The following is a 23,221-nucleotide window of genomic DNA, read 5'->3' as shown; positions in this document are numbered from 1 at the left end:
AAATGCTCTAAATAGATTTTGAGAGAAAACAATTTTTTTTTTTTTTTTTTTTTTTTTTTTTTTTTGTGACAGAGTTTCGCTTGTTACCCAGGCTGGAGTGCAATGGCGCGATCTCGGCTCACCGCAACCTCTGCCTCCTGGGTTCAGGCAATTCTCCTGCCTCAGCCTCCTGAGTAGCTGGGACTACAGGCACGCGCCACCATGCCCAGCTAATTTTTTGTATTTTTAGTAGAGACGGGGTTTCACCATGTTGACCAGGATGGTCTCGATCTCCTGACCTCGTGATCCACCCGCCTCGGCCTCCCAAAGTGCTGGGATTAGAGGCTTGAGCCACCGCGCCTGGCTTACAAATTTTTTGAAAAGTAAGATTTAGAATTTAAATCATAAGCTACTGCTAACTTATTTATAATGTCCATTTTTGAAGGGTCCTAGCTTTCTGGAACCACCTTTGTTTTTAAAATAAAGACAAAATTCTTGTGACTCCATCTCAGGTTTCTCATTATCTTTGGAGGGAGAAATGGGAGAGGAGCCCAGCGGTAGAGGTTCGTGTGTTTTCTAGCCTTCTCTTGATTCCTAGTTCCTGCATTTGCTGATTTTGCCATTTCTACACTCTTTCCCTTCTGCGTGTCTGCCACTTTACTGCACTGCATTGTCTCACTGGACATCCTCTGGCTCTTAATTTCCCAGATTATTAACTTAATGTTAGCTTATTTTATTAAACTATTAAACTACTAAAAATATGAGACAAGGAAAGTAAAAATTACATTGCAGTCAGAAACAACTTTTTTTAAGAGTTATAGTAAAAAATTAAAAGTCCTATCTGCCAAACAATTTTCTTTGATATTCTACTACGTTATCCGAGGCCTGTCCTGAAGCTGGACCCTTTCTCATCTTGGAAATCTCCAGTCTTGCTTCCTAACCTTGCACACTGGCAGCCCCAGTTCCCTTTCACTTCCTGTGCAAAGCTGCCCACTCTCCCTTCGTCTCACCATGGACATTCAGGGTTTCTACCACAGGGCTTCACTTTCTCATATATACCACTAGGCAGTGGTTTTCTTGTTTTCCTTTTCTCGAGTACATTCTGGAATAAGCTTGTCCAACCTGAGGCCAGCAGGCCACATGCAGCCCAGGATGGTTTTGAATGTGGCCCAACACAAAATCATGAACTTTTAAAAAACATTATGAGATATATTCACGGACCTTTTTCTTTTCTTTTTTTAAGCTCATCAGCTATCGTTAGTGCTAGTGTATTTTACATGTGGCCCAATACATTTCTTCCTCCTCCATTGTGGCTCAAGGAAGCCAAAAGTTGGATACCCATGTTCTAGAAGAATTTTGTATCCCCTCGCATATTTTTAAATTGATGTCTAATAGTTGCTATCTTATGTTTAAGTAATTGTAAAGAATGTCATTCCTGGTATATTTTCTACATGTTCTTAGTCTATTTAAAATACATATCAAAAGTTGCAGATTGATTATAGTTCACTCAGTTACGAAAAATGTGTGCCATATAACCTAATTCCCAAAGCCAGTTCTTATTACCAAACTAATCCAATTTATCTTCTAACAGAAAAGATCTGTCTTCATTCTTTCAATCCAAACAAACATGTTAATACATGTTGCTGTGACACGCATCTCACTTTTGAATTCTGATTCTAAGATCATCAGTTGGACAAACATGGTTTGTAAGCAAGGACTAGTGGACAAAAAGATGAAAGAAGACATGTCTGCTTTTGGTATTTCTTTCTTGTGCCTGTTTTACTTTGCACTCAAGGGCTTTGAGAGCAAGGTCCTTTGGGTCCCATGCATTATCCAATTGCCCATTGTTTGGCACCCAAGAGATGTTTATACCTCAGGGAAAAATCACTAGAGAAAAATCAGGATGGCTGAGAGGCAAGATATTCCATCATAAAGTGAGGAAAAGGTGATTGTGTTAGGGAGATGGGGAAAGAAAAGTAGGCCACGGTCTTGTCTTATGGAAGTTGAGAATAAGGGCATTGATTTCCTTAACGTTATTTGCTCCTGTGTTCCCTCAGGATATGTGAATATAATTTGAAGATGACTGTAATGTATTCTAAACAAAGACATTTCTTTCCCCGAGAAGTAGTCTATATTTTTACAAGAAACATAGGAAAGAAATTTGCCTTGTAAAATATAGACTACCTCTTAGGAAAAGCATTTTATAAAATAAGCATATTTTATATGCTTTTACAGGGTTATCCAGATACTATGCTAGGCATTCTATACTTGACTTGGTTATATAAATGATACGTGAAGTGAAGACTACATAGAATTTATAATATTGTGAAATTCAAATGCCAGGATACACTCTGGACTTCTAAGCAATAGGAAGTACAGTGAGGAGCAAACCAGTAGCTTGTCCCCTTGATGCCCCAGAAGCAGGGGCAAACTTTTTCTATATAAGGCAGGTAGTAAATATTTAGGCTTTATGGAACATAAGGTCTCTGTCATCACTCTGCTATTATCATGTGAGGACAGCCATAGACACATTATCTAGTTTTATTGTTCAGGAGAAAAAAATAAAGCTTTTTTCTCCCCATTTTATATGTTCATGCTGATAAAAGCTATTGGCTTTCAGTGTCAATATATTCAGTCAGGATTTTTGATTCTAATCATATTTTTTTACTCACTAAGTATACTTACATACATTTTATAAAATAGAAAAGATAATTTTAAAACTGGCAATAATAACTGCTTTAAGCCTAGACTGTCTAATAATAAAATCCAAGGACGTCTTCTACCTCTTTTAATTCAGTACCGTGGTTCTTAAAGTGTGGTACCTGGACCAGAAGCATCATTATCACCTGGGAATTTTCCAGAAATGGAAACTCTTGGGCCTCACATCAAACCTATTGAGTCAGAAACTTTCAGATCCCTGCAATCTGTGTTTTCACAGGCCTTCCAGGTGATGCTGATGCATAATTAAGGTTTGAGAACCACTGCTCTGGTATATTTCAGGTTTTTACCAAAGTCTTTTTTACCTAAAGATTTTTACGTTCTTCTTCAGAAACGTCTTTCAAATTTGACTTCTCTACATACCTCTCATTGCTGTTACAAAAATTAAATGCTTCCTAATTAACCTCACCTTCTACTGTTTTAGACAGGCATTCATTCATTTATTCATCCATCCATTCATTTATTCAATAAAAATATATTGAGTACCTACTATATGCTGGGCACTGGGTTAGATACTGTATATACATCAAGGAATAGATGGAATGAGATTCTGAAACACATTTAATCACGTCCTATTTGGGAGATCCCAGGTTATTTTACATATTAATTGGAACTGTAAAGGAAATAGAATGACATAATAGTGATTAGGGAGAAATTAGTTGGGGTTGTCAGGAAAGGGTTTCTGCAGAGGAGAAATTTTAGCTTCAAGCTAAAAGGTGAAAGAGAGCCAGGCTTTCAAACAGCTGGAAAAGGTAGAGGAAATAATAATAATGAGTAACCTGAGGCTGGGCACAGTAGCTCACGCCTGTAATCCAACACTTTGGGAGGATGAGGTGGCGCGATCACCTGAGGTCAGGAGTTTGAGACCATCCTGGCCAACGTGGTGAAACCCCGTCTCTAAAATAATAATAATAATAATAATAATAATAATAATAATAACCACCTGAGATTTTGCCATGTGCCAATTATAGTTGTAAGCGCTTTACATGTATTAATGCTTTTAATCCTTACAACAAACCTTATGGGGCACAAACTTTCAATATTTCCATTTTTTAGGTAAGCAAACTGAGGCACAGCAAGGTTGGATAATTTACAAAGGTTGCATAGCCACCAGGATTCACTGTGTGATGGGACTAGAAGGATAGATATGGCTTTATGCCAAAGTGAGAAAGTTGGATTTAATTCTAAATAATATTGAAACCATTCCTGGGTCCTGAGATGGTACTAACTTGGTCTTGTTTACAAAGGGATGGTAGAGAAGCCAGGTGGGAGCAGGAAGCATAATCAAGGCTGTCACCCTGGACCAGATGAGAAATATTCATGGCTAGGACAAGAGTGGTAGCAGTAGAGGTAGAATGATGTGGCTGGAAGTAGGATGTAGTTTGCAGATAAAAACAAATTTTGCTGATTGGTTAAGGAAGTAAAAGGGAAAGTAAGGACAAAGGAAAACTGTTTCTCTACACATAACGCTTTTGACACCAAATATGTGGATTTTCCACACCAAACAACTCTCCAGTTCTCTTTAGACATCAACTGGGTGACAAGTTCAATTCTGTCACTAACTGCATGACATCACCACAGACCCACAAGTTAGGAGCTCAGTCCTGCAAGACTCTCCCCAACTTCAGATGCCAATTGAAATTAATGTGGCCCCAAGTTATCCACACTTCTGTCCAACTTGTCTACAAATCGGGGGTTTTTCACAGCCACCTCTTTATATTTGATAATTTGTTGTAAAGACTCACAGAACTGAGAGAAACACTTTGCTTACTATTGCTGACTTATTATAAAGGTTATTAGAAACTATACACATGAATAAAGTACGTAGGGCAAGATTTGGAAGTCTCCTGAGCATAGGAGCTTCTTTCTCTGAAGTTGGGTATGTTACCTGCTGGCATATGCATGTGTTCACCAACCCAGAAGCTCTTTGAACCCCTTTATTTAGGGTTTTTATGGAAGTCACATTACAAAGGCATGATTGATTAATTCATTCTCCATTGGTAATTAGCTCAATCCCCAGCCCACCTCCCCTCCCCAGAGGCTGGGGATGGGGCTGACAGTTCCAACCCTCTCATCTCATGATTCGTTCCTTTGACAACTAGGCCCCAACCTCCAAGAGTCACTTTATTAGCATAGTCAGGTGTGATTGAAGGGGGCTTGTTGGCTGGGTGGGGTTGCTCACACCGTAATCCCAGCACTTTTAAAGGTTGAGGCCAGCAAATAACTTGAGATCAGGATTTTGAGACCAGCCTAGCCAACATGGTAACGCCTTGAATGATTTAGAAAAAACAAAACAAAACAAAAACAAACAAACAAAAAACCCCAGCAAATCAAATGGGAAAGGGCAGAAGCCAGGTGGCTTCTCATTTCTTTTTCTTTGTGCTTTTGATGCCAGTCTTTTATTGCTTTCTACATAAGTGGAATGAGAATTTGGACAAGAATAAGATGAGTGAAACCTTTCTGACAAGGACTATCTCAGTTATTTGATAGCTATAAGATTGTGGGAACCTAACTTGAATACCAATCCATCACATTACAGTAATCAACATTGGCTTAGTTTTTTACCTTGTCAAGAGGAAAGTGATAAAGAAAAACAGGCAGTCAGCCAGGCGTGGTGGCTCACGCCTGTAATCCCCGGCACTTTGGGAGGCCAAGGAGGGTGGATCACGAGGTCAAGAGATCGAGATCATCCTGGCCAACATGGTGAAATCCCATCTCTACTAAAAATACAAAAAAATTAGCTGCGTGTGGTGGCTTGTGCCTGTAGTCCCAGCTACTAGGGAGGCTGAGGCAGGAGAATTGCTTGAACCTGGGAGGCGGAGGTTGCAGTGAGCCGAGGTTGCACGACTGTACTGCAGCCTGGTGCCTGGTGACGGAGTGAGACTCTGTCTCAAAAAAGAAAGAAATAAAGAAAGAAAGAAAAAGAGGCAGTCAATAACTAAACTTGATATGTAAAAAGTAATAGTAATAGGAACACTTTACTTGCTGTCAGAAGCAACATCTAACCTCTGTCGATGAGCTTACATGAAATCACTTTCTGGCCTTTGTAGTCTATCTATCGTTTTCTCATTATTATTGTTATTTACAGGCAAACATAAGATTAAAGTGTCTGAGGATGACCTGGAGAAACTCCTTCTAATTAAATGGTGTGTTTTGGAAACCATTCGTTTAAGAGCCCCTGGTGTCATTACTAGAAAAGTGGTGGAACCTGTTGAAATTTTGGTAAGCTTTGGTTTCGTTTTAAATTAATAAACCTTCTAGAAAAAAAAAGTACACATTTTGCCCACATGTATTTTTCAGGTTGAATTATCTTGATCTATTTTTACTTGACAAATAAATATTTTATGTGTTTGTCTTGTACAACATGTGGTTTTGAAATATGTATGCATTTTTTTTTTTTTTTTTTTAATTAAGAGGGGGTTTCTCCATGTTGGTCAGGCTGGCTTGAACTCCTGACCTCAGATGATCCGCCCGCCTTGGCCTCCAAACTGCTCGGATTACAGGCGTGAGCCACCACGCCCGGCCGAAATACTTATGCATTGTGGAATGGCTAAATCAAACTAATACATGCATTATCTCACATGATTATCAGTTTTTTGTATAAGAACGCTAAAACTCTATTCTTTTGGCAGTTTTCAGGAAAACATTATGTTGTTAGTAAGAATAGTCACCATGTTATACAATAGACCTCTTGAACTTACTCCTCCTATCTGAAGTTTTGTATTTCTTTGACTAATATCTCCCCAGCTCCTCCTCCACACCCCTTCATTGCCCTTCAGTCACTGGTAACTACCATTCTACTTTGTTTCTGAGGTCACCTTTTTGGATTCGACAAATAAGTGAAAATACACTTATATGTGGTTTGTCATTCTTCCTGGCTTGTTTCACTTAGCAGAATATATTCCAGGTTCATTCATGTTGTCACAAATGTGAGCATTTACTTCTTTTTAAAGGCTAAATAGTATTCCATTGTGTATATATACATTTTCTTTATACATTCATTCACTGATGGACACTTAGATTGAGTCCATACCTGATTATGGTGAATAGTGCTGCAGTAAACATGGGAGTGCAGACATGTCTTCAACATACTGATTTTATTTCCTCTGGATATGTACCCAGTAGTGGGATTGATAGATCATATGGTAGTTCTGTTTTTAATTTTTTGAGGAACCTCCATACTCTTTACCATATGGATATACTAATTTACATTCCCACCAGTAGTATGCAAGGGTTCCCTTTTCTCTACATCCTCTTCAACAATTATCTTTCATCTTTTCAGTATAGCCATTCTACAGATACAAGGTGATATATCCTTGTGTTTTTAATTAACATTTCCTTGATGATTAGTAATACTGAACATTTTTTATATACCTGTTGGCCATTTGTATGTCTTATTTTGAGAAATGTCTGTTCAGATTCCTTGCCCATTTTAAAAAAAATAGCTTTTATATTTTTGTTTTTTACTCTTGAGTTGTTTAAGTTCCTTATATATTTTGGATATTAACTTCTTGTCAGATGTATGGCTTGCAAAAATTTTCCCCTATTAGGTTGTCTCTTCATTCTGCTGATTGTTTCTTTGGCTATACATAAGTTATTTAGTTTAATGTAATCCCATTTTTAAATTTTTAATTTGGTTACCTGTGCTTTTGGGTTCATATTCAAAAAACTGTTGCTCAGATCAATGTCATGAGGACTTTTTCCATGTGTTTTCCTCTGGTAGTTTACAGTTTTAGGTCTTACTTTCAAGTCTTTAATCTATTTTAGTTGATTTTTGTATATGGAGTGAGATACAGGTCTAATTTCACTCTTATAAATGTGGATGTCCAGTTTTCCCAACATCCTTTATTGAAGAGACTGTCCATTTCCCATTGTATGTTCTCGGCACCTTTGTTGAAATTCAATTGACTGTAAATGTATAGATTTATTCTGGGGCTTCCTATTCTGTTCTATTGATTTATGTGCCTGGTTTTATGCCAGTACCATGCTGTTTTGATTGCTATAGCTTTATAGTATATTTTGAAGTCAAATAGTATGATGCTTCAGGTTTATTCTTTGTTCAAGGGTATTTTATAGTTTCATATGTTTTATTCTATTTCTGTAAAAATGTCATTAGAATTTTATAGCAGATATTATGTAATTTCTTGAATTCCATTAAGCACTAAATGACCCTAGAACAAGTTACTAATAAGAGTTGTGCAGCAAGTTTAATTAATGTAGATATTTACCTAATGTCAAGTATTTTGAGTAAAACATAGTAACCCTTTAATAATCATTCTGGCCATCTGATTCTTTGTCAGAATCAATATTATCCTATTTAAATCAGGTAGGTGAATTGAATGGCCTCTTGTCTACTGATTCAACCAACAAGAATTTTTTAGCAGCAATGGGCTAAGGAATTCAGGAAGTGAAGAAAGTTATTTTGGGTAGCTGGAAGACAATTTCAGTCCACAGATTACAGATATGGGAACAGATAAGAAGAATATCTTGGATAATCTCAATTTATATTAGGAGGCAACAGCTGAATGAGGGTGAGAGGATTTTCTTTGGACAAAGTAGGAGCAAATTCTCAAGTGTACCATGAAAAGGTATGTGCACATGGCAGACTTAGTTAAATATTTGTGAATCAATATGACATAACAAATATATATATATAATTGCATTTTAGTTTTTGAGGTACATGTGAAGAACATGCAGGATTGTTGCATAGGTACATACATGGCAGTGTGGTTTGCTGCCTTCCTCCCCGTCACCTATATCTGGCATTTATTCCCATGTTATCCCTCCCTAACTCCCCAGCCCCTGCTGTCTCTCCCCTAGTTCTCCCCCAAATTATTTTTTTGAAATTATTTGACTTAGGGCCTGCATTACCCAGATGGATCACATTTAGTCAATCCTCTACTATTGTTTGCTTTTTTATATGCAGCTTGAGAGTGCATGGACTCAAACCAAGGAAAGTTTGTAGTAGAACACAAATAAAAATCCAAATTTTTTAAAAGTTGAACATTTTGCTTCCAAAATAGGCATGATTTATTTAACTGATCTTTTGTAAATTAGAGCATTTAGTTTTTGTGGCATTGCCACAGTACATGCTTTAATTTAATTTAAAAAATTTTTTAGACAGGATCTCACTCTGTCACCCAGACTGGAGTGCAGTGGCACAATCTCAACTCACTGCAACCTACAAGTAGCTCTTCTAGAGTCTTTTAATCTCATATCTTTGCAGGATCATGTTAAAAAGGGAGTTGTAACTTTTGTTGGGGCTATTAACCTCTCATTTTTTTTCAAAAGTAGTTTTACTTATTTTGACAACTTTGCCAGAAGAGATAGCCATGCTCACACACATGCACACACATGTATACTCTTGCATCCACAATCACCCATCCCCACAACCTCTTAAATGTTCTACTAGAATTATCTAATATTCTTTTTGTATGACATTAATGAAGTAACCAAAGGTTCAGCACAGTGTAAATCTAAATCTGTCATTAAACATTTTTTTAACACTAATTTTTCACTTTTTATGCATCTAGAGAGTTTTCATGTTTATTTCAGTGGTCACATAATAGTCCATTTTCTTGATAGCATAAATATTTACTGATTTTTGGCTCTTCAGAATTTAGACTGTTTTACTTTGTGGTTACATTAATGTGGTAATTATTTACATCTTTTTACATGTACATTCCTTTTTAATGATTATCATTGAATTATGTTTTAATAGTAGATTACTAGCCACAGGCCATAAACACATTTATTATTCACTGCATATAATCCTGTTACAATACTGAACTATTTTATAGCACCAGCAACTTGGAATTTCACAATAGAATTTTTTTAAATTAAAAAGGATAGCTATCTAAAACAATTCATGAAATGATTTAAAAAATTAATAGTCTCTTACCTCTACCTGTTTATATCCATGCTTTCTTTTAGAGGACATGAGGCTTAAGTATATCCAGGCTTTTTGCAAGCCTTAGCAGTTGGTCATGACTATCTCAGTAGTGGGGCAACCCCAGAAATATGCACAGGCTGCCATCTTCTGGGCATGCTCTAGGACTTTCTTTCATTATTTTTCACAATATCTTTTCAGTATTTGTAAAAGATGAAACTTTTCTTGTACTTACTATTTCTTTTGTAAATGAAATAAACAAACAGCTTTTCCTCTAAGAAGGCTAACCTAATCACTATGAAGTTCTCCCTGCAGAGTTGAGATTTTATCTTCAGAAATAATAACTGGCACAACTTTTTCTTCTTATTAAAGAGGTAAAACATGGTATTTATACCACAGGGGAAAAGGAGATCATAACAAGAAATAGGGAAAGGGGAGGAGTCCATAAAAAGAAGTTAAACGAATAAATTAAAAATTGCTTAAAATCTCTTAAGTCAGAGACAATTGCTGTGAATATTTTGGTATTGTAATTTCAGATGTTTTTCATGTGGTGTATGCATTTAAAGAAATTCCACTGGAATTTTGCTATACTAATTCATATGAGAAGTGTTCTTCTTCTTCTTTTTTTTTTTTTTTTTTGAGATGGAGCCTCACTCTGTTGCCCATGCTGGAGTGCTGTGGCAGATCTCAGCTCACTTCAAACACTGCCTCCCAGGTTCAAGCAATTATCCTGCCTCAGCCTTGCAAGTAGCTGGAATTACAGGCGTGTGCCATCATACCTGGCTGATTTTTGTATTTTTATTAAAGACGGCTTTCAACATGTTAGCCAGGTTGGTCTTGGACTCCTGACCTCAGGTGATCCGCCCACCTTGGCCTCCCAAAATGCTGTGATTACAGGAGTGAGCCACTGCGCCTGGCAGAAAAGTTTTCTGTGTCAATAAAACACATATACACAATTTTGAATTGATAGCAAATATATCAATTGGATATAGTATACATTTTTAAACCAGTCCCTGTTCTTGAATATGTTTGTGGCTTCCAATTTTTCACTTGTATAAACAGTGTGAAGATGAACATCCTTTTAGCTAAATCCTTGTATATATTACTAATTGTTTCCTTAGTATAAATTCATACAATTTGGTTCTTTCAAGATGAATATGTTTTTGAAAACAGGTGGAATGTTCTTGTTGAACTGAAGTTAATATGTTCCCAGAAATTTGTATTTTAAAACACATTTCACATGTGCTTATTTATGTTGAAGTAATGACAGAGGCTCATGTTTTCTCTTCTATTGGGCAACTCGTCAAGGTTCCTTACTATGAATACTAGAAGTATTCTGTCACTACCCTTCCCTAAGGTAGTGTGAACAGGCTTTCTGTTTATTTTTGGCTTCGCATCCTTTCCTGGAAATGGAATGAATTCAAATGGATGGACACTCTCTACTTTCTTTGCTTTACTGTATTCCTTCTTTCTCTTTATTATACTGACTTTCCAAAACTCTGAAACTTCTCCCTGTATTCTCTTTTCAAGGTTTTATATGTTTGTTAGACAGTTTATCTTCAAGAATAGCCATAAAAGAGAAACAAAAAAAAGTGTTGGAAAAGATGAGTACTTGAGGAACGTTAATTATCCTTTAAAGGTGTTAAAACCTGTTATAAAGCTAAAAAAAAATTAAAATGTTCTGATCCTGGTGTCAGACCAGATGTTCATATCAGTTGAACAAACTGGAAAGATAACAAAGAAATTAACTCCCTTATACATAAAAATTTAATATAAGATAAATGACTCCTTATAAATTAGTGTAAAGGGAAGAGATTAATATGTGGTTTGGGATGACTGACTAAAAATGGGTGTTTTTTTAAACTTCTAAAGTAGAAGTTATCAAACTTTTTGGTTTCATGATCTCATCATACTCTCCAGAATTATTGAAGATCCCAAAAAGTTTTTGTCTATGTCTATTTTAAATTTAATATTAACTAAATTTCAAATTTAAACTGAGAAATTGTTAAAATATTACTTTGGTGATTCATTTAAAAATAATAAGAAAGCTCTTACATGCTAATATATTAGTATGGTTTTCCAAAACATTACCTTTTTTTTTTTTTAAATATAAAGAAGAGGGCTGTCTGATTTTAACATTAATCAGTGAAACCACAAAGAGGATAAACAGATTTAAATGTATCATATTAAAATTTAATGTCTCTTTTTTAAAGTACAACTCAAATGTGAATATACTGTAAACATCAATATACAACACAACTATATATAATTTTAATATTTAAAGACTCACACGAATCACTAAGTAAAGAATGATTGTCACATAGGTTAATCAGGACAGAACATTTATGGGGTAAAATAAATGGAAAAACTGTCAACATAACATCAAAATGTAAATGGCTACCCAAAACAACCATTAAAATTCAGATTATAGATAAAAGGGCACTGAAACTTATGTTCTCATAAATTATAGTTAGAAATACATTTTGCTACAAAATTTGAGGAAATAGTTGAATAACATGCATTAATAGCCTTTAAATATCCATGTCCTGTGTCATCTGAACATCTGTGTTAACGGAATTTATGTGAAAAAATGCTGTGTGGAAGAAAATGCTTATGGTGGCACTATTTACTATAGAAAAAAAGTAGGGAATGATTACATTAATTATTGTTTAATCTACCCAATGAAAGATTAAAGAGTCATTGGAGGAAGAATTATTCACCATGAATGCACAATTAAAAGGAAAAAAAAAACACATAGTTTTGATCCTCCTGAATAACCAGTTTAATCTTTCTTGGTTCACTTAACTTTGTAACATGGTTTTTTTGTTTCTTTGTTTTTAACAACAACAACAAAAAATCTATTACTACTAGATAAACATACTGGAAAGAAGTATAGCTAATTGATGACTGTCTTTGAGTGTCAGAACTCTGTGTTTTCTTTTCTAATTTTTCTACTTTTCAGAATTTTCCAAAATTTTTGTAGAGATCAGTTTTTATCATACAAAAGAATATATTCTTTAATTGTAAAACACTTTTTTTTTTTTTTTTTTTTTTTTTTTTTTTTTGGTAACAAACACCAACCAAGCCTCTGGTTAAGAGCTAGGAGAAAATGCTGTGTGCTTCAGACCTCCTGCTATAGATGTGTTGCCTCTAGACTCCTCCTTTTCTTTAAGATTATACATTCCTGGTACCCACTTAGGTGTCAGCACCCTTCTTGAATTACAACAGAGAGTCCAGCCTTCTCTTTTAAGAAGAGAGTTTTCTTCTTCTTTTTTAAGAAAACCCCGCTTCTAGATTAGCAGATGAAGCTTATTTTGGCCTCACACCATCCAGGTGAGGTGGGCTGGCCAGGCTCAATTCTGTCTACCTGAGCGATGCAGTTGCAACACATAGCAGTTGTAGCTTCCTTTTGCTAGTGATCTGTGTTGTCCTCCTGCAATTATTTTGTCTCCCTCTTGATCTTTTGCTTCCTCTGCTGTGTAAGTAAAGATAGGGACTGTTTAGGCTGAGTGAGACAGTGTCTGCTTGCTCAAAGGGTTTCTTGATAGAACCAGCTAAGACTTCCTTCATGCTGCTTATCAGTCTGGCAGTTGCTGCTGCTGCAACAGGAACCTCTTTCTTGTCTCTTCCCTGTTGCTAGTGGTAATTCTGTTACTCAGGACCTGTTTGAAGCTCCCCTCCCTTAGCTAACCTGCTTTGTAGGCTGCAGCAGTCAGCAGCCTCCAAGTCATGATCACAGGTCAACAGCAACTGAAGAGGACTTTGCAGTGGGAAGGGGAAGGGCTGTGGTTGCCCTGACTGAAGGCCTGTCCCTGTGCTGTCCCCAACCCTGCTCCAAAGTACACTCACAGCCCTCTGTGGCTGATTCCAGAGTGAGTCAGGACCTCTCTAGCCTCACTTCCAACAGAAGTAAAACAAACAGACAGGATTGGGATCTCAGAGGTCTCTTTCTATTTTAAAATGATAAGAGGGTGACTGCAAAAGCTTCACTCCTTCCTAGTCTTAGATGTGAGTCTCTCCAGCTCTCCTGATTCTGAAATTGCCAGATCTCAAGCAATCTTCCACTAGAACCAACAGAGGTTCTCCTGGGTTAAAAGAATGATGATGTCCCCACCCCATATTCCACTCATAGCTACCAGTAAAAGACATATTTTAATTTTTCTTTGAGACAGCATCTCACTCTGTCACCCAGGCTGGAGTGCAGTGACACAATCATAGTTCACTGCACCCCCAACCTCCTGGGCTTAAGCAATTCTCCTACCTCAGCCACCCAAGGAGCTGAGCATACAGGTGCACCATCATACCCAGCTAATATTTTTAATTCTGTGTACAGATAAGAGCTTCCTATGTTGCCTAGGCCGATCTTGAACTCTTGAGCTCAAAGGATTCTCCCACCTAGGCCTCTCAAAGTGCTAGGATTACAGGCATGAGCCACCACACCCAGCAGATGACGTATTTTTAATCGTAAGTTGTTTATGCTTCAGATAAGTAAACCTAAGGTAAAAATTTTGCAAATATCTTGAGGACATTTCAAAATTATACAAAGTTAAGTAGATGTGGCTTATGATGATGGACAGTGTGAATTACTTAATAAAATATCTTTACCTTAGTGAAGTTGGTAGCTATCTAGCAATTATAAAATTTGGGAGATCTCTTTGTTCTGTGGTTCCTGAACATGGTGATGACAGGGAGATTTTATGAAATGGGTTTTAGTTTTTGGTATCATTTATAGATCATGAAAATCTATTATCATATGGATCAGGAAGGACAATGTAGACTATGCTGCTTGAGGAAGCACATTGCTTATCCTCATTCCTACAAACACTGTGGCCCCAAACACAAACCTAACCAAATAAATACACAACACTTGCCTTTTCCTATGTCTTCCTAACCAGTTGTTTTCAATTTTTTTCTGTCCTAATAACTGGTGCCGGACTGAAAAAAGAAAAGTCTACTGCTCCTGCCCTAACAGTCATCAGTATCCACAGGAACAGGAGACTCTCTGCCCCTCTTCTCAGTGCTACCATGGCCATTTGTTCCTGTCTCAGGATTCAATTTTTCTGTTGCATAACATGAGCCTCCACCATAGTTTCTGTCATTGAGAACTCTGGTCACAAACCCTAATATCAAACATCAAAAGCTACACTTAGAGTGGGCTCATACTACTTTCTAAAATTTTGACATTTCGCTAATATATCCTTCTATGTAACTGAATATATGTACATGTTAATCAGAATTATATAGATATCATATTATGAAATTGTATATTTATAATTAAATATTATATAACTATATAAATATTAAAAATTAGATTTTCTCACAGTCAATTATAAAATGTATGTCTTCACCACAATATAATTGTGGCATTATTTTTAGTGGCCTAAACTCTCTTTAAAGTATATTTCAAAAAAATGATTTGGAGCTGATTTTTCTATTGTAGAATTACATCATACCTTCTGGTGACTTGTTGATGTTGTCTCCATTTTGGCTGCATAGAAATCCAAAGTATTTTCCTGAACCTGAATTATTCAAACCTGTAAGTTATCTCTTTCAGTATATATTATTCTTTAATTTTAATTTCTTTTTTATTTCAGGAGTGTAAATTCACAAATTAACTAGGACTATATAATTAAGCAGCCATATTTCTCTCATGACTAAGAACAAAGTTGACTACAAAGTATAGAACAGATTTGCAATAGACAGTGCAGCTCTTACAGATCAATTAGAAAAGTTTTGTAATAAAGTTCTCTAACTTTACAATAAATTTTACATGAAACCAGAAGGGTGTGTTCATGCAAATATGCCTATTTTTGATAGAAGACTTATTTTATGTTCTTCAGGTAATTGCTTCTTTCATTGGTTTCCAAGGAGTACAAAAACAATGTAAATAAAGCAAATTAAAACCGTAATCAGCGATTTCTTAGAATTGGGATGTTACAGGACTGAACAGAATGTTAAGAGGTCATTTAGTTTGTCCTCTACCTTTAGGTAAAACTGTCAAAAATGGCACCCAGACGCATTCATTCTGCATCCCCAGCTTTTTCCAACAGTCAGGGTTGTCAGCGTCTTATTTCTAAATTTATTATCAAGAGCAATTTTATGACAGAGCCTGAGACCTTATTATAAATAGTCTTCCTCTTCTTAGGTCAATTCTGTGCTTGATTTACATTATCATTTACATTTACCACTTAACAAATTTTTTAAAAACCTTTTTATTTATAAGTTCATGTTCCAAAACCACAATTGTGTCTAATATTAATAACAGGTTGGAAAAAATTACCAACAACCCTGCAACTTTATATGCAAGGATTAGCTGTACAAGATCATTTTTAGCCTAGAGAAATAAAGCTAAACTTATTTATATAAGGCTGATTTGGAAAAAAAAATGTTTTCTTCCCACAGGAACGTTGGAAAAAGGCAAATTTAGAGAAGCACTATTTCTTGGACTGCTTCATGGCATTTGGAGGTGGGAAGTTCCAGTGTCCTGGAAGGTCAGTGAGACAGCTGGGCCACATTTATCCAGAAAGTCTGTAGAAAGATGATGACTCAGAGGGGGACAGCTTTGGCTTAATCGCATACATACATTTTAAACTATAAGGAAATCCAGAAAAACCCATTTTGTCTGGTTGACCTGTGGTCTTGTGCAGTGTCTGTAGGAATATCTAAAGTGGCTTCTGATAGAGGACTTCATGAGAAGAGAATATTACACTTGGCAGATGCCACATAAAAGCAGCATTTATGGTTCAAACTGCCAGCTTTCATACAAATAATTGGAAGTGGTTTGAGTGCTACCTTCTTTAAAAACAAACAATTATGTTTCTTTTACTATACCATTGTCATTGATATTTTCTAGGGTTATAGAACATCTTTGGCTTGGAGCATAGGTGGTTTTTGTCTATGGTGTTAGGCTTGTGAAAACTTCCTTTTGATATCATTTATAGTTAAATTAATGTGGCACCCAGCACTCCTCCTCAAGGTAATACCCTGTTCTAATGCAGGTGTCCATTGTTTAATGAAAGTTATTATTATCTTTATTTTTTCAATCAGAAAAGGTTTTTGAATATCTCATCTGTGCCAGGCCCTCTGCTAAGCTTCAGAGAGTACTGAGGAAGAAGGACATGGCCTCTGACTTCATAGAATTTATAATCTACCTTAATTATGTCCCATTTCTTCATTGGGGATGATTCTGTAGGGGGAATGTCAGTACCTGTTTGTGACAAAAATCTCACTCAATGAATGCAAAAATCCATTACATTTTTATATTTGAAAAATCATAGTTTCTTGAAGTCAGTCATCCTCATTATTTGAACAGTAATGCCAGTCCATATTTACAGTTATTACGTATTACTTGCTCCACCATATCCATTCCATCCTCCCATTTTTCATGTGTGTTAGAGTATCGGTATGCTTTTAGTAATTTACACTTCCCCTAAAATAGTATTAATTAGTTTTAGCCAATCATGGAAATTCTATCCTCATTTTAGATATTATTCTATAAATCTAAGCCAAAGCAAATTGGTGCCTGGTGTTTTGCTAAGCTGTTTGTCCTGAGGTAAAAAGTTGAGCTAAACTGGCCAATCAGAGTGAAAGAAGAAACTTCTTCAGGATGAGACCCCCTTCATCCTGTCCCATTGGATATGAACGAGGAAGCACGCACTCTCAGATATTACTAGCAGCAAGTTCAAGAGGAATAAGCTGTATGATGGGGCAGTCTGTAGATGGCAAAGCAGAAACGTAGTAGGAGCCTGAATCCCTGAAATCTCAGTAATATTATTTTGTCACTGAATTCATCAATTTTGAGAAGCTGGTCTACTTTCTGTTATGTTAGATAATAAGCATCATTACTTTCCAAGGCAGTTTTAGTTGAGGGTTCCATTGTTTAGAGCTGGATACCCACGGTGTACTGAATACTCACCATAGTAGCTCTTCTAAATAGCAGAATAACTCTACTAAAAACAATAGATGTTACTTTTTTCAGGTGCATATATATTTATATATATTACCAGTAGCAACTAAAGAATTTATTATAACCATCTTTGACCTGCAGCTAGCAGTATTTTAAACCAATGACTGAAATGTCTTTCAATGGAGTATATAGTATGGGCCAGTTGTCAGGGATTACTTGTTGACTGTTGTTTCCAAGAGGGGCTATTACTATCTTTCATGATGGCTTTTGAGGCTAACAGACATTTTGCGGGGTTTGAAAGTAATTAGTATAATAAATGAAACCATGATGCTGCAACTCAATCAATAGTATCTTCTTTAGACAGAAACTACATATTTTTAAAGTGTACTGAGCTCTTACTCTGTGCAAGGCAGTGTTCTGAGTACCATAGGGGCTTTGAGCACGAGTAAGACATGTTCTCAACCCACATGAGAAACAACTTAGTAGGGACAAATAGGACATTTAATTAATAAATAACTACAAGGATTTCTGGTTGAGAGAAAGGATATGTCTGGTCAAGATGATCTCGGAAGATTTCCTGGGGAAAGTGGCATTTGTAGGGCTAGAAGAAGTTTTAGCTTGAGACAACAGAATGAGCAAGGGTTTCTAAGCACAGAGGCATGTGGCTTAGGGCCTTACACTATCTGTTATTGGGACCAGATTATAGATAGTGGTGAGAAGTAAGGCTGAAAAGATACATTGACCCAATTGAAAAGGCCCCTTAATACCTGATATTTGAGTTTATATGCAGCTCACATGGCACTAATAAAGTTCTAAAAGGGTTTGGGCAGAATGGATTTCTGTGAAGTATGGCTTAGGTTATATGGTTATGCTAATATTCTACATGTGAGACATGGAATGGTAGAATTTATCAGACTTGGAAGATGATTAGAAGTGGGGGTCAGGTGAGAGGAAGACTTTGAGGTGGACTTTGTGACTTTAAGTCAGGTGGCTGGTAGAGATGGTGGAAATAGGAAAACCAAGAACAAGAGAGAGTCTGGGAGCAAGATCTTAAGTTTTCCTTTGAAGGTAGTGTGTCAAAATATATAGATTATATATATATATATATATATATATATATATATATATATATATACACACACACATATATATATAATATACCAGTTAAATATAAATGTTGAATGCATGTGACCTATTTAAGAAACTTTGTTTAGTTTCCTATTGTTTCTGTTTTAAAATGTCCTTAATTTTGTCTGTTATTTACTTTAAACAGCCAGGTCATGAAATTTTTTGTTTCTAAAGAGAAATAAAATAGAAAATTGTTCAGGAAAGCAAATGACTTCATTTGGACAATGTATACCAAGATAGTTTTTTTTTTTTTTTTTTTTTTGCACTGGAAGTTTAATCCCACAAATCCTTAGTTGTAATCCTCAGAAAATTGCACTCATTCTTGATTTGTGCTCCAGGAGCCAATTTATTTTCTCATGCACTAAATACTCAGTGAGTCAGAGAAAGTTGCCCGTAATATGGCTGATGATCAAAGTTTGTCATGAACACACACTCTTATGGCCTTGCAGCTGTCACTTCTTGGAGTCCAAGCCACTGAAGTGGTTTGAGAACCCCTCTCACAAGTAAACACAAGGTTTTGTTGATTTAACTAAATAAGTACGTGGTGCTGCCATTGGCTAACAACCAAAAATCAGAATGGAAGAACTATGGTTCCTCTTCCTATTCGTGGAGGTTCTGAAAGTAGGTTTGGAGGAGGTTTCCACTGCTAGGCACTTCCTAGTAGCACGTGGAGGGAAATCTAGTAATCCTACTGCTGGAGAAGTCTGGTGGTTTGTTTTTGTTTTGTTTTGTTTTGTTTTGTTTTGTTTCAGAAAACAAAACATGAAAGAGCAGCATGAACCACCAGACTTCTTCAGAAATTGTAGCTTGCAAAGTGAAGAGTCTTATTATAGTGGACAGTGTCACATTAAACTATAAGATTTAAATGGCGGAATAAGACAGAGGACTTTCAGCATAGAGGAAAACTTTGAGTGAGCATCTCTGAGAATTGATGATCTTAGGGATATACTTGCTATACTTGTCCCCTGGAATACACACCAAAGCCAAACAAGCTTGATTTTCCTTGGTTCTAATTCTTGCAAGAGGATGCCTGGTTGGCTGTGTCATTGTGCTAATTGATATGGTTTAAACTCTAATGTAAAACAACAACCCTGATCTTTGGCAAGATTAATCTGCTTACAGAGGCATGTTTAGATAAGAAGAGGGTGTAACAAGAGGAAGACTGCAATACTTGAGAAGTAAAAATGAAGCATGAATTCCTCAGGAATAGAACGTATGCATTTTATTTTGTGTGTGTGTTTGGGTTCTTTCATGTATTCTAGGGAGTCCCAGGCCATAAAGTCATGGACTTGTCTTGAATTTCTAATGAAAATTACACAGCTACTGGAAAATTAATTAAAATCAGAGCTTTGTCTAATAATCATTTAGTAGTACTGTTTTTAACCAAACATCTCTTGAGCATCTAATATTCATACAATAACCGTTTTATTCGATAGCTATTTACTGAGCGTGTGCTATGTGTCGAGATAGGGTTTCTAGGAGTTACCATGGAAAGCAAATCAGATGAAGACCCTTTCCTTGAGAATGTTATATTCTCGCCCAAGTCACTTTGTTAAAAACTGGGAAGATTTAAAGACTCATAATATTTCTGAATTGATTATAATGTGGTTGGGGAAATGAGACATAGCAATATGAAAAACAAGCCCTACTTAACAGCTTAACATGGCACATGAGAAGTGCCAGAAGACTCAGATATGTAAGACTTAGGAGGAAGGGGGATTAGAAAAGGCTTTTGGACTAGATGAGAGTAATCAGTAAACAACATGAAAGAAACCTCAGCTTCCTAAGATGCAGTAGTATCAAACTTCAAAAGAGGGAAAAAATTAAGTTCTCATAAAAATATAATGTACCTATATGTTAGTGATAGCAATACAACCATATATTTAGGATTTTTGATGCTCTGAGCACATTTTTTCTATATATTTATGTTAAAGATAATGCCACTTTAAGAGTTGTGCCTTATTTAGTAAAGTATATGCACAATCGTGTATTTGAGAAGAGTTATTAGTAGCTTTTTCTCTTTTATACTTAGAAATAGCTGATTGCTTTTAAGAAATGAACAAATTTAAATCCCCATGGATTTAATGACAACTTAAAAATCCAATTTATTCTGAGGAATTTGTTCCATAAACAAATGCATCCCTTTAACTCTAGCTGTTAAATATAATTAAAGGAACTGTATTTACTTGTATAATTTTTTCCTAACGTTTTCATAGTAGTGTGTACATGTCTTGGAGATTATGTAAAAGAAGTTTAGGAATGAAGATGGGAAAGGTGAATGTGGCTAATTCAAAGACTCTGAACCAGGTTATCAGAATCCTTATTGATTTTTAGCCATGCTGCTTTCTTCTCATTGCTTTGCAAAGGAGCAATGAGTTCACTCAAAGGAGCATAGAAACCATTGGCAAGATTGCAGTCATTATTTTCCTGGCCATTTCATTTTGATACTTCATTATGAAGCTAAGATATAAGTCTGTCAAAAACAGAAGAAGCAATTCAAGGCTGATCTTTATTTCCTTTTTTCAACTTTTATTTTATGTTCAAGGGGTACATGCACAGGTCTGTTACATGGATAGATTGAGTTTCTCTGGAGTTTGATGTACAAATGATTTGTCATCCAGCTAGTAAGCACAGTGCCCGATACATAGTTTTTGAAATTCACCCTGCTCCCATGCTTCACCCTCAACAGGCCCTCTTTGTATCTATGTACATTAATTTAGCTCCCACTTAGAAGTGAGAACATGCTATATTTAGTTTTCTGATCCTGTATTAATTCATTTAAGATAATGGTCTTCAGTTGCATCCATGTTTCTGTAAAGGACAGGATTTCATTCTTTTTTATGGCTGCATAGTATTTCATGGTGTTATTGTGTATCATACTTTTGTTTCCTTTCCTTTTCTCCTCTCCTCTCCTCCCCTCCCCTCCCCTCCCCTCCCCTCCTCTCTTCTCCTCTCTTCTCTTCTCTCTCCCCCTCTCCCTCCTTTTATTTTCTGAGACAGGCTCTGTTGCCCATGCTGAAGTGCACTGGTGTGATCATAGCTCACTGCAGCCTCAACCTCCTGTGCTCAAGCATCCTTCTGTGCTCATGCATCCTCCTCCCTTAGCCTCCTGAGTTGCCGGGCCTACAGGCACATGCCATAGTACCCAATTAATTAAAAAAAAAAATTTTTAGTAGAGACAATGTCTCACTATGTTTCCTGGGCTGGTCTTGAACTTCTGAGCTCAAGTGATCTTCCCACTTTGGCCTTCTAAAGTGCTGAGATTACAGGCATGAGCTGCTGCACCTTGTCCCACATTATTTTAAACCCAGCCCACTGTCAGTGGGCATCTAGGTTGATTTCATATTGTCTCTATTGTGAATAGTGTTTCAATGAACATATGAGTGCATGTGTATTTTTGGTATAATCATTTATATTCCTTTGGGAATAATGGGATTGCTAGGTCGAATGATAGTTTTAAGTTCTTTGAGAAGTCTCCAAACTGCTTTTTATAGTGCCTGAACTGTTCTCCATTCCCATCAGCAGTGTATAAGCATTTCCTTTTCTCCTCAACCTCACCAACATCTGTTATTTTTGAATTTTTAGTAATAATCATTCTGACTGGTATGACACATTATCTCATTGTGGTTTAGATTTGCATTTCTCTAATGATTGGTGATGTTGAACACTTTTTATATACTTGTTGCCATGTGTATTTCTTCTTTTGAGAAATATCTGTTCATATGCTTTGCCCATTTTTAATGGGGTTGTTTGTGTTTTGTTTATTGATTTTTTTTAAGTTTCTTATAGATTCTGGATATTAGACCTTTGTCAGATGCAGATGCCAAATATTTTCTCCCATTCTGTAGCTTGCTTGTTTACTCTGTTGATAGTTTTTCTTACTGTGCAGAAGCTTTTCAGTTTCATTAGGTTTCACTTGTCTATTTTTGTTTTTGTTGCAATGGCTTTTGGAGACTTTATCATGAAATCCCTGCCAAGCCCTATGTCCAGAATGGTATTTCCTAGATTTTCTTTTCGAGTCATTAATAGTTTTAGGTCTTATATTGAAGTATTTAATTAATCCTGAGTTGGTTTTTATATATGACAAAAGGAAGGGGTCCAGTTTCAATCTTTTCCATATGGCTAGCTAGTTTATCCCAGCCCCAATTATTGAACAGGTAGTCCTTTCCCTGTTGCTTTTTTTTATCGCTTACTTATTCTTCAGCTTTGTTGAAGATCTCATATTTTTAGGTGTGCAGCTTTATTTCTGGATTGTCTAACCTGTTCCATTGGTCTATATGTCTGTTTTTGTACCAGTATCCTGCTGTTTGGGTTACTGTAGCCTTGTAGTATAATTTGAAGTCAGGGAATGCGATGTCTCTAGCTTTGTTCTTTTTGCCTAGGATTGCTTTGGCAATTTGGGCTTTTTTTTGGTTCCATATGGATTTTAAAATACTTTTTGTCTAATTCTGTGAAAAATGACGTTGGTAGGTTGATAGGAATAGCATTGAATATTTAAATTGCTTTGGGCAGTATGACCATTTTAACAATATTGTTTCTTCCTATCCATGAACATGGAATGTTTTCCCCATTTGTTTGTGTCATCTCTGATTTCTTTCATC

The 23,221-nt window shown here is 36.2% G+C and overlaps 1 protein-coding gene across 3 annotated transcripts in view; it reads left to right on the top strand.

Moving 5' to 3' along the window:
• The window catches only part of CYP39A1 (cytochrome P450 family 39 subfamily A member 1), a 93,946-nt gene that overhangs the window by 46,186 nt on the left and 24,539 nt on the right, over positions 1–23,221 (top strand). For all 3 annotated transcript variants that reach the window (XM_074397866.1, XM_003923074.4, XM_010333971.3), the window contains exons 8-10: positions 5,786–5,919; positions 15,027–15,122; positions 15,989–16,077. In XM_074397866.1, the coding sequence (XP_074253967.1) occupies positions 5,786–5,919; positions 15,027–15,122; positions 15,989–16,077 (319 nt within the window). The remainder of the gene's footprint in view (positions 1–5,785; positions 5,920–15,026; positions 15,123–15,988; positions 16,078–23,221) is intronic.

The sequence above is a fragment of the Saimiri boliviensis genome, chromosome 4 (genome assembly GCF_048565385.1).
Source record: "Saimiri boliviensis isolate mSaiBol1 chromosome 4, mSaiBol1.pri, whole genome shotgun sequence".
Lineage (NCBI taxonomy): Eukaryota > Metazoa > Chordata > Mammalia > Primates > Cebidae > Saimiri > Saimiri boliviensis.
Note: the sequence above shows the minus strand (reverse complement) of the source record. Positions and strands in the feature narration are given on the sequence as shown.